The sequence below is a fragment of the Thamnophis elegans genome, chromosome 10, assembly GCF_009769535.1.
Source record: "Thamnophis elegans isolate rThaEle1 chromosome 10, rThaEle1.pri, whole genome shotgun sequence".
NCBI lineage: Eukaryota > Metazoa > Chordata > Lepidosauria > Squamata > Colubridae > Thamnophis > Thamnophis elegans.
Window position 1 is genome coordinate 66,651,723 of NC_045550.1, and position 13,529 is coordinate 66,665,251.

At 47.3% G+C, this 13,529-nt stretch overlaps 1 protein-coding gene across 4 annotated transcripts in view; it reads right to left on the reverse strand.

Moving 5' to 3' along the window:
• The window catches only part of DVL3 (dishevelled segment polarity protein 3), an 82,348-nt gene that overhangs the window by 7,941 nt on the left and 60,878 nt on the right, over nt 1-13,529 (reverse strand). For 2 of the 4 annotated variants that reach the window (XM_032225446.1, XM_032225447.1), the window contains exons 11-14: nt 11,805-11,855; nt 11,540-11,689; nt 5,258-5,389; nt 580-747 (exon numbers count right to left, since the gene is read on the reverse strand). In XM_032225446.1, the coding sequence (XP_032081337.1) occupies nt 580-747; nt 5,258-5,389; nt 11,540-11,689; nt 11,805-11,855 (501 nt within the window). The remainder of the gene's footprint in view (nt 1-579; nt 748-5,257; nt 5,390-11,539; nt 11,690-11,804; nt 11,856-13,529) is intronic. The other 2 variants (XM_032225448.1, XM_032225449.1) reach the window with 1 other exon arrangement.

A 13,529-nucleotide genomic window follows, 5' to 3' on the forward strand; every position in this document is an offset into this window, starting at 1 on the left:
GAACACTGGGAGGCCGCTGGCTTTGAGCAGCAAAATGAGCTATTCCAATGAATCCTGGAACATTTTCAAGCAAAGAGGGGGGTGAGAGACAGAAAAAGAAAAGACACATCCCACACTCAGCTTGGAATGGTTCCAAAATGATCAAAACACCCTGTTCCAAGCTGGGAAAGTCTGACCTTGAAATACGAATAGTCCTCAACTTCAAACTAAATGAAAGCATTTAGTGACCGTTGTTCAAAGTTACAACAGCACTGGAAAAATTGACTCGACTGTTTTTTTTTGCACTTACAACCGATACCGTATCGCTGGGTCATGTGATCCCTTTCTGCGACCTTCTGACAAGCAAAGTCAATGGCGAAGCCGGATTCACTTAACAACAGGCTAGTAAGCTTTAACCGCTGCAGTGATTCACTTAACCACCTGTGGCAAGGAAGGTCTTAAAATGGGGCAAAAGCCACTTTTAACAACTGCCTCCCTTAGCAACAGCAGTCTGGGGCTCAACTGGGGTTGTAAGTAGAGGACTACCTGCAATTAAGCCACCCCTCCTTCCCAGGCCATAGCTAGGATTACAATCCGTACTTCCACAGAGGTCTCCGAAGATGTAGTAGCACTGCTCCGAGAAGGTGATTTTGTTGACTGTGTGTCGGATATAACCAGCCTTCAGCAGGTTGCTGGCGTACTTGCGGGATTCTCGCCGGTCCGTAAATCCCTCCACGTGATGGTACAGCCAATCGACCACATCCGAACCTGGAAAAGGGGCAGGAGCAAGCAAAATTGAACAAGGGAGAGAGGCAACGACAAAGGGAAAGTGATGCATGTCCATTTTTGCAAGTGGGCGGAGTTTCAGGAGGCAAAAATGCTGTATTCAGTGTATAAGACACACCCGGATTTTCACCCTCTTTTGGGGGCAGGGGAGGGGTGGGGGAAGGTTGTCTTATATTCCGAAAAATACAATATTTAACTAATATATGTGACCTCTTCCCCAGCTCAGACTATTGACGCCTGATTGATAACATAGGATTCAAACTAATATAAAAACCCACAAAATTAAGAACAAAAAACCAATGGGACATATTACAACCCAGGCTAGACCGCAATGTTTCCGTCAAAAAAATCTTTTCAGAAGGCTTATCCATCCCTCTGACTCCCTACCCTGGGGAAAGCAAAGTCATTAAGATCTTAAGGAAGGCCAGTAGGGACAGGATCCTCAAGGGTGGAGAACATCACTAAGAGAAACAGGTGAAACCGTCAAGGGGGCACAGTGGTTAGAGTGCAGTAGTGCAGGCTACTTCTGCTGACTGCCAGCTCCCTGCAATTTGGCAGATCGAATCTCACCAGGCTCAAGGTTGACTCAAACTTCCGTCCTTCCGATGTGGGTAAAATGAGGACCCAGATTGTTGGGGGCAAGAGGCTGACTCTGTAAACTGCTTAGAGAGGACTTTAAAGCACTGTAAAGTGGTATATAAATGCTAGTGCTCTTCTTTTCTTCTTTCCTCCCTGCATCCCTTCTTATATCCTCCCTCCCTCCTTCCTTCCTGCCTCCTTCCCTTCCTCCTTTCTTCCTGCCTGCCTGCCTCCCTTCTTTGTGGCTTCCTTCCTTCTTTCCTTCCTCCCTCCCTAGAAAACTCTACCCACAGTCTGGAGTTTGAATCTCACCAGGCTCAAGGTTGACTCAAACTTCTGTCCTTCCGATGTAGGTAAAATGAGGAGCCAGATAGTTGGCTGACTCTGTAAACTTCTTAGAGAGGACTATAAAGCACTGTAAAGTGGTACATAAATGCTAGTGCTCTTCTTTCCTTCCTTCCTCCCTGCCTGCCTGCATGCCTGCCTCCCTCCTTATATCCTCCCTCCCTCCTTCCTTCCTGCCCCCTTCCCTTCCTCCTTCCTTCCTTCCTGCCTGTCTCCCTTCTTTGTGGCTTCCTTTCTTCTTTCCTTCCTCCCTCCCTAGAAAACTCTACCCACAGTCTGGAGTTTGAATCTCACCAGGCTCAAGGTTGACTCAGCCTTCCATCCTTCCGAGGTCGGTAAAATGAGGACCCAGATTGTTGGGGGGGGGGGCAAATATGCTGACTCTGTAAAATGCTTAGAGAGGGCTGCAAAGCACTGTAAAGCTGTATATAAGTCTAAGTGCTACTACTAGGGGCGATGCTGACATGCCATGCCTAACAAATGCTCCTTAATGGTCCCACTTTAGCTTGGAGGGATGGAGTGGGGCCACAGGGCTCTGTCCTGGGCCTGATGCTCCTCCACATTTTTATTAATGACTTGGGAAAAGGAGTTGAGGGGACCCTCGTCTAGTTCAGAGGTCCCCAACCTTTCCAGATTGGTGGCCCAGGGTGCAGGGTGTGTGTGTAGAGTGAGTGACAGGCGCAGGAACACAGCTTTTTGTGCAAGCAGCAGGCACGTACGTCCTCCACTCACACGAATGGAGCTTCACGCATGAGTGCCACATGCATAGCTCCATTCGCGCAAGTGGAGACACCTGTGCTTGCATGCGAAGCTCCACTTGTGCAAGTACCCACCACTCACGTGAGTGGAGTTTCACGTGTGCATGTGCTTGCCCGCTGCTCATGTGAATGGAGCCCCTTTCTCCCGTGGCCCAGTTTTGAACAGGCTGCGGCCCGTTAGTGGGCTGCGGCCCAGGGGTTGAGGACCCGTGGCTTAATTGACAACTGAGGCAAAGGTGGGAGAAGTGGTAAATACTTCAGATGAGAGAGGAAAAGAGAGAGAATGAGAGAGAGAAGGTTAAAAAATAAGTTTTAGGCTTAGACTGAAATGAACGGGATGGAATTGAACAGGGCGAAATGTTGAAATCTGGACAAAAAAACATGAAAAGCACCAGGACAGGAAGGGAAGTAGGCACATGAAGAGGAACTGGGAGTCCTTAACCACAAATTAAAGATGACTCAACAGAGGGATTCTGCCGCTAAACACTCAAAAGCTGTCTTGGAAAACATTAACGGGAGTTCATATCACAACAAGCAACTGTTCTATTCCGTTCTTGTCAGATTCTACTTGAGTCCTCGGTCCATATCTCCACACCGCAGTGCAATAAGGAGAGCAAGAAACAAACTCTCTTGTTGGCTTCTTTTTCTTTCTTTTGTTTTACATTCACTAATCTTTAGGCAAGACAATAGAATAGAGTAGAGTAGAGTAGGATAGAATAGAATAGAATAGAATAGAATAATAGGGTTGGAAGGGGCCTTGGAGGTCTTCTAGTTTAACCCCTTACTTAGGCAGGAAACCCTATACCGTTTCAGACAAATGGCTATCCAACATCTTCTTAAAGACTTCCAGTGTTGGGGCATTCACAACTTCTGGAGGCAAATTCTGTTCCACTGATTAAATGTTCTCACTGTCAGGAAATTCCTCCTCCGTTCTAAGTTGTTCTCTCCTTGATTAGTTTCCACCCATTGCTTCTTGTTCTACCCTCAGGTGCTTTGGAGAATAGCTTGACTCCCTCTTCTTTGTGGCAGCCCCTGAGATATTGGAAGGCTGCTATCATGTCTCCCCTGGTCCTTCTTTTCATTAAACTAGACATCCCCCGTCCCTGCAACCGTTCTTCATATGTTTTTAGCCTCCAGAATCTAACATAAGACAGCTGGTTTTGTCTAATGAAGGGGTGTCAAACTCTCGCCATCATGACGGCGTCACGTGATGTATCGGGACTTTTTCTTCCTTCGCTAAACCGGGCGGAGGCGGGGCCAGCATGTGACGCATCTGGCCAGCACGCTGCAAGTTTGACACCCCGAATCTAGTGGTTAAGGTACTAGGCTAGAAAGCAAGAGACCATGAATTCTAGGCCTGCCTCAGACATGGAAGCAAGCCGGATGACTCTGGGCCAATCATCAGGAGAGGGTAAGTTCTAGTCCCATTTTAGGCATGAAAGCCAGCTGGGTGACTTTGGGCCAATGACCAGGAGATGGGGAGTTCTAGTCCCGCCTTAGGCATGAAAGCCAGCTGAGTAACTTTGGGCCAATGACCAGGAGATGGGGAGTTCTAGTCCCGCCTTAGGCATGAAAGCCAGCTGAGTGACTTTGGGCCAATGACCAGGAGATGGGGAGTTCTAGTCCCACCTTAGGCATGAAAGCCAGCTGAGTGACTTTGGGCCAATGACCAGGAGATGGGGAGTTCTAGTCCCGCCTTAGACATGAAAGCCAGCTGGGTGACTTTGGGCCAATGACCAGGAGATGGGGAGTTCTAGTCCCACCTTAGGCATGAAAGCCAGCTGAGTGACTTTGGGCCAATGACCAGGAGATGGGGAGTTCTAGTCCCGCCTTAGGCATGAAAGCCAGCTGGGTGACTTTGGGCCAATGGCCAGGAGATGGGGAGTTCTAGTCCCGCCTTAGGCATGAAAGCCAGCTGAGTGACTTTGGGCAGGTCACTTCTCCTCAGTCCTCCAACTCACCTCACAGCATGGTTGTTATGAGAAATATAAGAAGAGAAAGGTATATTGGATATGTTCACCACCATGAATTATTTGTGAAAATAATAAAGGTGGAGAAGATGGAAAAAGGGAGAGAGAGATGATGGATGGATGGATGGAAGGAAGGAAGGAAGGAAGGGACTATAGAGACAATGATGAAGGAGATAGATACTCAACATGCAATTCAGACAAGACCTAGCTTCCACTCCTGCCTCCATCTACAGTAGTGGGTCTCAATCTTCTTAATGCCGCGACCCTTTAATACAGTTCCTCATGTTGTGGTGACCCCCCAACCATAAAATTATTATATGTTTTCCATATTTTTTGGAAAATATGTGTTTTCCGATGGTCTTAGACAACCCCTGTGAAAGGGTCTTTTGACTCCCCCAAAGGGGTCCCGACCCACAGGTTGAGAACCACTGATCCACAGTATGGATATAATATCTTCTCTATAATCCTTCTTCATAGGGATTCCAGTTTTAAGATGGCAGACCTGAAGCAATTTGAACGTATGAACAGGCTATCAAAATTCTGTGGAGAAGCATCTAAAGATGAACAGATTCCTCAGCTGCTCAACAAATTATCCTCTCCAGCAGGTCTGAGGAACTATGGCCCTTCTATGAATTGCAGACTACAAGTCCCAGAATTCCTGGGCATGGCACAAGTCACAAAACGGCCCTCATTCCTGACCTCCTGCTCTACAGCAACATTGGTATCTTCCAATCTCAGTCTGCCATCTATCCATCCAAGCTACCCATTTAAGAGGCCCACTGAAGACTTAGCAGCTGTCAAAAAACAAAACAACCATCGCCTCCTCCATCCGGGTCTTACCAATGAAGGCACTGGGAATGGTGATCTTCAGCCACATGCGGTCGCGCACCTCCAAGCCCGACTCTGGCGAGGCCATGGCTTTGACGATGGTGGCCATGTCGCTATGGATGGAGAGATGGAAGTCATCGAGACCTGTGCAAAAAAAAAAAAAAAAAAGGAAGGAAGGTGGAGTTGAGAGAAAGGTAGAAGAATGCACGTTGAGCGCCACATACTAACAGATTCCAATGTTCTCCAGACCGGTCAACAGGAGGTCCTGGGAATCCAACACATTTGAAGGAGAGAAATTTGAGGAAGGGTGCAACAGAGATAGGGGCCGGGAAACCAGACAGGCATACGCTAAAAGCCACGTGGAGATACCGTCTCCCACTGAACAAGACTCCTCCTTGAACCACCGGCGCACATCAAAAACTGCGTTGAAGTCAGAATGTGCCATTTCTTTTTAAATTTTAGCAAATTATCTGCTTCTGTCTGACATGAATTGTGAGTGTTTTGTGTTGTGGTCCGCTGGTGGCCTGCGGAGCTGGCAGCAGACTCGGACCGTGAGGAGGTTAGGGAGGAACATGGGCCAGTTCTGGAGTCTGGGGGAGGCTCGGACGATGGCTCTGCGTCAGAGGCAGAAGGGGGTGGGGGGGACAAGGCCATCTGGTAATGATGTACTGCCTCCAGAGTCTGACATCAGCAAGGCAGAAGAACAGTGGGAGCCTGTTCCCAGGGTGCACATGCACAGAGCTGCCAGAAGGCAAGAACAATGAAGGAAAAAAGGGCCACTCAGGAGTAAGGCTTGGAGATGATTGGTCCCTTCCATGAGACATAAAAGAGGACAAACGGACGTGAGCCTTTGCAGGAACCAATTAGTTCATCTAGTCGGTTCAAGCTCTGAGAAGTCTTGTTTGACTCTGTGCTACTTTTGGCCTTGCAAAACTAATTGGCAATTTGGTCTCTGGCAGCGTTTCAAAGGAGATAAAGGCGGGTGCTTATCAACATTACCCTGAAAGACTGTGTCAACTCGAGCAGACATCTGTCGGAATCTTCACAGACTGCTTGTGAATCATTACGGGCTGTGAATGACTCATACTGCGAGTTAATTCTGCCGACTGCCAGCAGTTCGATTCTGACCGGCTCATGGTTGACTCAGCCTTCCATCTTTCCAAGTAAGTAAAACAAGGACCCAGATTGTGGAGGAAATATGTTAACTCTGTAACCCGCTTAGAGCAGGTTGTAAAAAAAACCAGTGGAGCGGTATATAAGTCTAAGTCTGGTATTGCTATGTATGCTCAAAATGAGCTGGTTTGAGATTGGATTGTATCTGAAAAACTCACAAGTCAACTGTTCTGTGCTCAAAGCCATGGCTTATTCAATTTGCTGTGCATGCCTGTTCTCCAAAACCCAATCGGTAGCTACCTCTAGATCAGTGGTTCTCAACCTGTGGGTCGGGACCCCTTTGGGGGTTGAACAATACTTTCACAAGGGTCACTTAATACCATCGGAAAATACATATTTTCGATGGTCTTAGGAACCGATACACCAATTTTATGGTTGGGAGCACCAAAACATGAGGAACTGTATTAAGGGGTCGCGGCATTGAGAAGGTTGAGAACCACTGCTCTAGATTATCTCCAGATCATTCTCATGGCCCCATTAGTTCCATTGAAGATCTCCAAAACCCAATCCGTAGCTACCTCTAGATCATCTCCAGATCTTCCTCATGGCTACATTAGCTCCATTGAGGATCTCCAAAGCACAATCCATAGTTACCTCTTGACCATCTTCAGAACATTCTCATGACTATCTTAACTCCATTGAAGATCTCCAAAACACAATACATAGCTACCTCTTGACCATCTTCAGAACATTATCATGACTACCTTTAACTCCATTGAAGATCTCCAAAACCCAATCTGTAGCTACCTCTAGATCATCTCCAGATCTTCCTCATGGCTACATTAGCTCCATTGAGGATCTCCAAAACACAATCCATAGCTACCTCTTGACCATCTTCAGAACATTCTCATGACTACCTTAACTCCATTGAAGATCTCTAAAACACAATCCGTAGCTACCTCTAGATCATCTCCAGATCATTCTCATGACTACCTTAACTCCATTGAAGATCTCTAAAGCACAATCCGTAGCTACCGCCAGATCACCTCCAGATCTTCCTCATGGCCACACAGGTTCCATGAGGAACCCATCTTTTCTTTGTTCTAATGCCCCATAGGCTCTCTTGGGCTTTAATCTCATCTCTCCCTACTTCCTCATCCACCAGGGAAGGTAGGAAAGAAGTCTTATGCCCATGTTGTTACACAAGCTTACTCTGAAACACAATTCAGGCAGTTACTCGATTCAGGACACAATCAGGACCAGAATTTCTGCAACCCCAAATATCTTTCGGGATATTTTTTTTGCTGTGATTGTTAAGTGAATCAAAGTGAATCATGCAGTTGTTAAGCAAATCAATCCCCCCCCGCGCTGACTTTACTTGTCAGAAGACAATGTTGGCGGAAGGCAGCCAAGGGAGATCAGGTGTCTCCAGGACATTGCTACTGTTGTAGATACATGCCAGTTGCCAAGCTCTCAAATTTGGATCACATGACTGTGGGGGTACGGTAACAGGCGTAAGGGTGAGGACCGCTCATAAGTCACTTTTTTCAGTAATGCTGTAGCTTTGAACGGCCGCTAAATAAATGGTTGTGAGTTGAGGACTTTGCTTACCAGTTGCCACTCTGTGTCAGGCCTGCAGTCATTTTCTTTTTAGGATATTTGGCCTGCCACACTCTCTCTCTTATTTTACTATGCTGTTTCATTAGTGGGGTAATTGGGAGGGGGAATAGTAAGGAGGAGAATTGTAGAATGTGTTGTTGTCAAAATAGAACATTCCTTTCTAGAAAGCCCAAGGACATTCTTTGTCTCTGCACCTGACTGGAACTAGATGGGTGGAAATGCCAGCGCGGCAGAGGAAGATTGGACCATGTGATGGATTTGTGGGTGTGGGGGCAAGATCATGAACTTTCAACTAGGTGGGGGAACCCAGGGAGCTTTCAGATTCGGGTTTCCACAGATGTACCAACATGTCTCGCTTAATAAATCGGAACTTTGAGGAATACTTTGCCTTGGACTCTGATTTAATTCTGGATGATATTTGGAACGCTGACACTCTGCTTCATAAGCCACCTTGCCTCTTTGGAAGATAGTCCACCCCAATCCATCTTGGCCAGTAGAAGCCAACCAAGAGCTGATCACTTTTTACAGCTGAGTATCTGGATACTCACCAGACTTTCTAACTAATCCTCTATGGAAAGGGGGAGGAGGGGGGTGGATTAGAAGATCTCCAAGGTCCCTTCCAGCCCTATGATTCTATGATCACATGTTTCAAACAATTATTGAGCTCAACTTCTATAGGTGGTCCTTGACTTACAACAGTTTAGGGATCATTCGTAGTTGTAATGGCATTGAAAAAAAGTGACACGGAAATTTTTCCCACAACCATTGCAGCATCCTCGTGGCCACGTGATCGAAGCTCGGATTCTTGACAAGTGACTCGTGTTTATGACGGTTGCCATGTCCTGGGGATCAGCCATCCACTTGAGTGACCTTCTGATAAGCAAAGTCAGTTGGGGAAGCCAGATTCACTTAACAACGGTGTTGCTAACTTCACAACTGCAGTGATTCACTTAACGACCAGGGCAAGAAAGGATGCAAAATGGGGCAAAACTCACTTAACAGCTGTCTCATTTAGCATCAGAAATTTTGGGCTCCGCTGTTAAGGATTACACATAGACTATATTGCCAAAAGTACTCGCTCACACATCCAAATAATCAGAATCAGGTGTTCCAATTACTTCCATGGCCACAGGTGTATAAAATCAAGTACCTAGGCATGCAGGCTGTTTTTACAAACATTTGTGAAAGAATGGGTCACTTTCAGGAGCTCAGTGAATCTCAGCGTGGAACCGTGACAGGATGCCACCTGTGCAACAAATCCATTCGTGAAACTTCCTCGCTCCTAAATATCCCACAGTCAACTATCAGCTGTATTATAAGAACGTGGAAGTGTTTGGGAACGACAGCAACTCAGCCACGAAGCGGTAGGCCACGTAAACTCCTCCAACATCAGTTGTGTGACCTCACAAATGCGCTTCTGGAAGAATGGTCAAAAATCCCCATAAACACACTCCTGAACCTTGTGGACAGCCTTCCCAGAAGAGTTGAAGCTGTTATAGCTGCAAAGGGTGGACCGACGTCATATTGAACCCTAAGGATTAGGAATGGGAGGTCACTTACAGTAAGTTCATATGCGAGTAAAGGCAGGTGAGTGAATACTTTTGGCAATATAGTGTACTTCCTCCTGGCTGATACTTCCTGTATTTCTCTCCCTCCACTTTCATCTTGGGGGCAGTTCTGTTCAAATCCCTGGACATCCTTTCAAGAGTCTAATGGAGACTCTCAGTCAATCAGGTCTCGCTTGTCCCAAAGGTGCTTTTTTCAAGAGGCAACTGGACTTTCTCGTTTTTCTTTGAAGACGTTTCACTTTTCATCCAAGAAGCTTCTTCAGCTCTGACTGGATGGTGGGGAATGGAGAGATTTATACTCCTTGCAGACAGCTGGACATTTGCATGCTTTTAGCAGCTGGCAGCAGAGTCGGACAGTGAGGAGGTTGGGGGGGGGGGGAGAAGCATGGGCCAGTCCTGGAGGCTGGGGAAGGTTCGGACAAGGACTCTGCATCAGAGGCAGAGACGGGGCCAAGGCTGTTTGGCAATTCTCAGCTGCCTTCGGAGCTAGACAGCAGTGAGGCAGAGGAACAGCTGGAGCCTGTTCCCAATGTGCACATGTGCAGAGCTGCCAGAAGAAAAGAACAGCTTAGAAATCGGGGTCGTAAAGCCACACCTTGGAGGTGATTGGCACCTCCCATAAGAAACAAAAGAGGAGAGAACGGGGAGTGGGCTTTTGCAGGAAACAATTTGTTCATTCGGTCGTGTCAAGAGTGGAAAGACTTTAAAAGAATCTGTGGCAAGTGTTGCCTTGCGCTGCGTTTGGAAACTAGTATTTGGCAGCTCGCCAAGTGAGATAAGGTGCCTGTGGATAAACATTCCTCTGAAAGACTGTTTGCCAAGCCTTGCTGACTGTGAATGGGAGGAATTCAAGTTTGTTTAATAAAAGGGGTTTTGTCTGGACCAGGACTCTGCCTCGTGCTTTTGGCGGAAGCCTAGGTCAGAACAGTCGTTAAGGTCACCTGGAAGTTTATCTGTGTCCTCAGGGTCATCTGAGTGGGGCAAATAGGGGTGGAGCCTTCTTGGAACTGCTAAAAGGACTGTGTTGTAGACTGGCGATAAGATGAATAGCCCATCCTCAAAAGAGGGGGAGGGATATGACATCATCTATCTCCAATCAACAACACGGTCTTTTCAACAGTTCCAAGAAGGCGCCACACCCATTTGCACCACTCAGGTGGCCCTGAGGACACAGATCAACCTTCAAGTGGCCTCAACAGCCCTCTAAAAGGATGCAAATAACCTGTTGTCTGCAAGGCGTATCTGTCAGGCCTGCAGTCATTTTTCTTTTGGACTTTAGGCCTGCCACACTTTCTATTATTCTGCTATGCATTTTCTATTGTGGGAAAATGGGAGGGGGAAATGTACAGAGTTAGATGCTATGTAGCCATAACAAGATTCTTTCTGGAAACCAAAGTCATCCTTTGTCTCTGCACCTGGCCAGAACTGGATGGGTGGAACTGCCAGCATGGCAGTAGAAGATTGGACCATGGGATGGACTGGTGGGTGGGGAGGAAAGATCTTGAACTTTTAACTGGGTGGGGAAAACTGGGAAGCTTTCAGATTCGGGTTTTCCCAGATGTGCCAACATGGCTCTCTTAATCAATTGGAACTTTGAGGAATCCTTTGCCTTGGACTATGATTTAATTTTGGATGCTATTTGGAACCCTGACAGTATCAATCCTTCCATTCTCCACCATCCAGTGAGAGCGGAAGAAGCTTCTTGGATGAGAAGTGAAACGTCTTCAAAGGAAAACCAGAAAGTCAGTTGCCTCTTGAAAAAAAGCACCTTTGGGGGACATCCTATCAAGAGAGACTCTAACATCCCTGCTCAGCAGTTCAGCGTCTACCAGGAAACCAATCCTTCGTTACTGAGGCTGTTTTAGAGGGGTCAAGATTCTTCCTCTGCCAAGGGGACCTTGGGCCCTGTCCAGGTATGGTTCCTATCGGATGAGGCGTGCGGTTGACCGGAAGCCAAGCAATGGATGGGAGATGCGCGAGTACAAGAACTTACGTTCCGTTTCTGGGATGGAGCTGGTGATGGAAGAGCTGGTGGAAGTGATTGTGCTCATGGATGGGCTCATACCGTACGCAGGGAAGGTGCCGGTCATCGCCGCGGTGTGGGACACCCAAGCCGCCGGGTCGATGGGTCGGATAGGCTCACCTAAAAGGGAACACGCACCTCGTGAGAAGGCTGTCTCTTCCGACGGTCACCCCCTACGCTGGACCCCGAGACCTCTGGACAGCCCTGTCCTCCCCCAGGGTCAGCCGGGACTCACCCGGATCGGAGCACGGAGAGTCTGGCCCAGCCCAGATTCGCTGGGGAGCAACTGGGGGAGAAAAGAGAGGGGTGGTCAGCGAGAGGGATACAGAGAGAGATCCAACTGGCGCCCAAGGATTAGCAGGTCAGGGAAGGGAAGGGAGGGAAAATGCATGCAGGGAGGAGAACTTGTCCATGCTGGGATGGAAAAAAGCAATCAAATAGGAAGTCCCAGAAAATGGCAGGAGAGAGGCGAAGAGGAAGGAAGAGAAGCACAGGGAAGAAGGTGGGAGAACTTCAGTGGATTTTTTTTTTCACACACCACAAGCCAATTTATGAATTTAAGCCAGGGGTCAGCAACCTCAAACACTCAAAAAGCCGCAAAGGTCCTAACCGGAAGCCCCCCGTTCAATTCCGGAGCCAACCGGAAGTCCAGCTCCCCCACCACAGTCTCCTCCTAGCATGGCGTCCTTTTTCCTCTACCTGTCTTAACCGAAAGCCCAATCCGTTGTGGAGCCGACTGACGACAGGGAGCCGCAACAGAGGGATGAAAGAGCCACATGCAGCTCCAGAGCCGCAGGTTGCTGACCCCTGATTTAGCCCCAAAGGAGGAGAAAACCCTTCCTGGGAACGTCTATGGAGACTCTCAAGTCATCCAGCTCACAGTTGTCCCAAAGGTGCTTTTCCAAAAGACAACTGGACTTCCTTGATTTTTTATTTTTTGTTCCTGGAAAAATGTCTCGCTTCTCATCCAAGATGCTTCTTGGATGAGAAGTGAAATATTTCCAAAGAAAACAAAAAAACCCACCCCAAAACAAGTGTTTTTTTCCCCGTGAGACTGGTCTATCAGGGCAACTTGATCTACCCAAATATGGGGCGGAGCATCCTGCTTCCGCTTTTGCCTTTCAACCCCAATCCAGGAGCCTTCGCAGACAGTCGGCTTTTGCAACAAACTATTTTTGTGTTGAATTTATATTTACCAACAAAGAAATAAGAGTAAAGGTTCCCCTCGTACATATGTGCTAATCATTCCTGACTCTAGTGGGGGTGGGGGGTGATCATCTCCGTTTCAAAGCCAAAGAGCCAGCACTGTCGGAAGATGTCTCCGTGGTCATGTGGCCGATATAACTAAACGCCAAAGGCGCAGGGAACGCTGTTCCCTTCCCACCAAAGGTGGTTCCTATGTTTCTACTTGCATTTTTTACATGCTTTCGAAATGCTAGGTTGGCAGAAGCTGGGACAAGTCACGGCTCACTCCGTTTTGCGGCACTGGGGATTCGAACCGCCAACCCGCCGACCTTTCTAATCACAAGCTCAGCATCTTAGCCACTGAGCCACTTCAAAAAGGAAACTAGTATAGATCTATTTCAAGCTATTGAGCCTTAAATAGCTTGAAAAAGTTCTATACTAGTCTGCGTTTATTTCTTTGTCGGTAAATATAAATTCAATCAAGAAAGTCCAATTGATTGCTTTCCTGGGAATGTCTCAAATATCTCTCTACATGTAGAAAACAAGCATCTTCAATGGGAAAACCTTTTCTTCCTGTGGGCTAGTCTTTATGACGGAGTCCTCACTAAACATTGGCAGAGTTTTTAAATGAGGAATTATCAAGAACTATATCGCTCCAAGGTCTGTAGGTTTACCCTCCCAATGTTATCTTCTAGTTTTGTCTCTTCACCCTCGTTTACTAAGCAGCTCTATTATTCCCTTAGCAAGGGCATAAAATACAGGCAGTTTTACAACT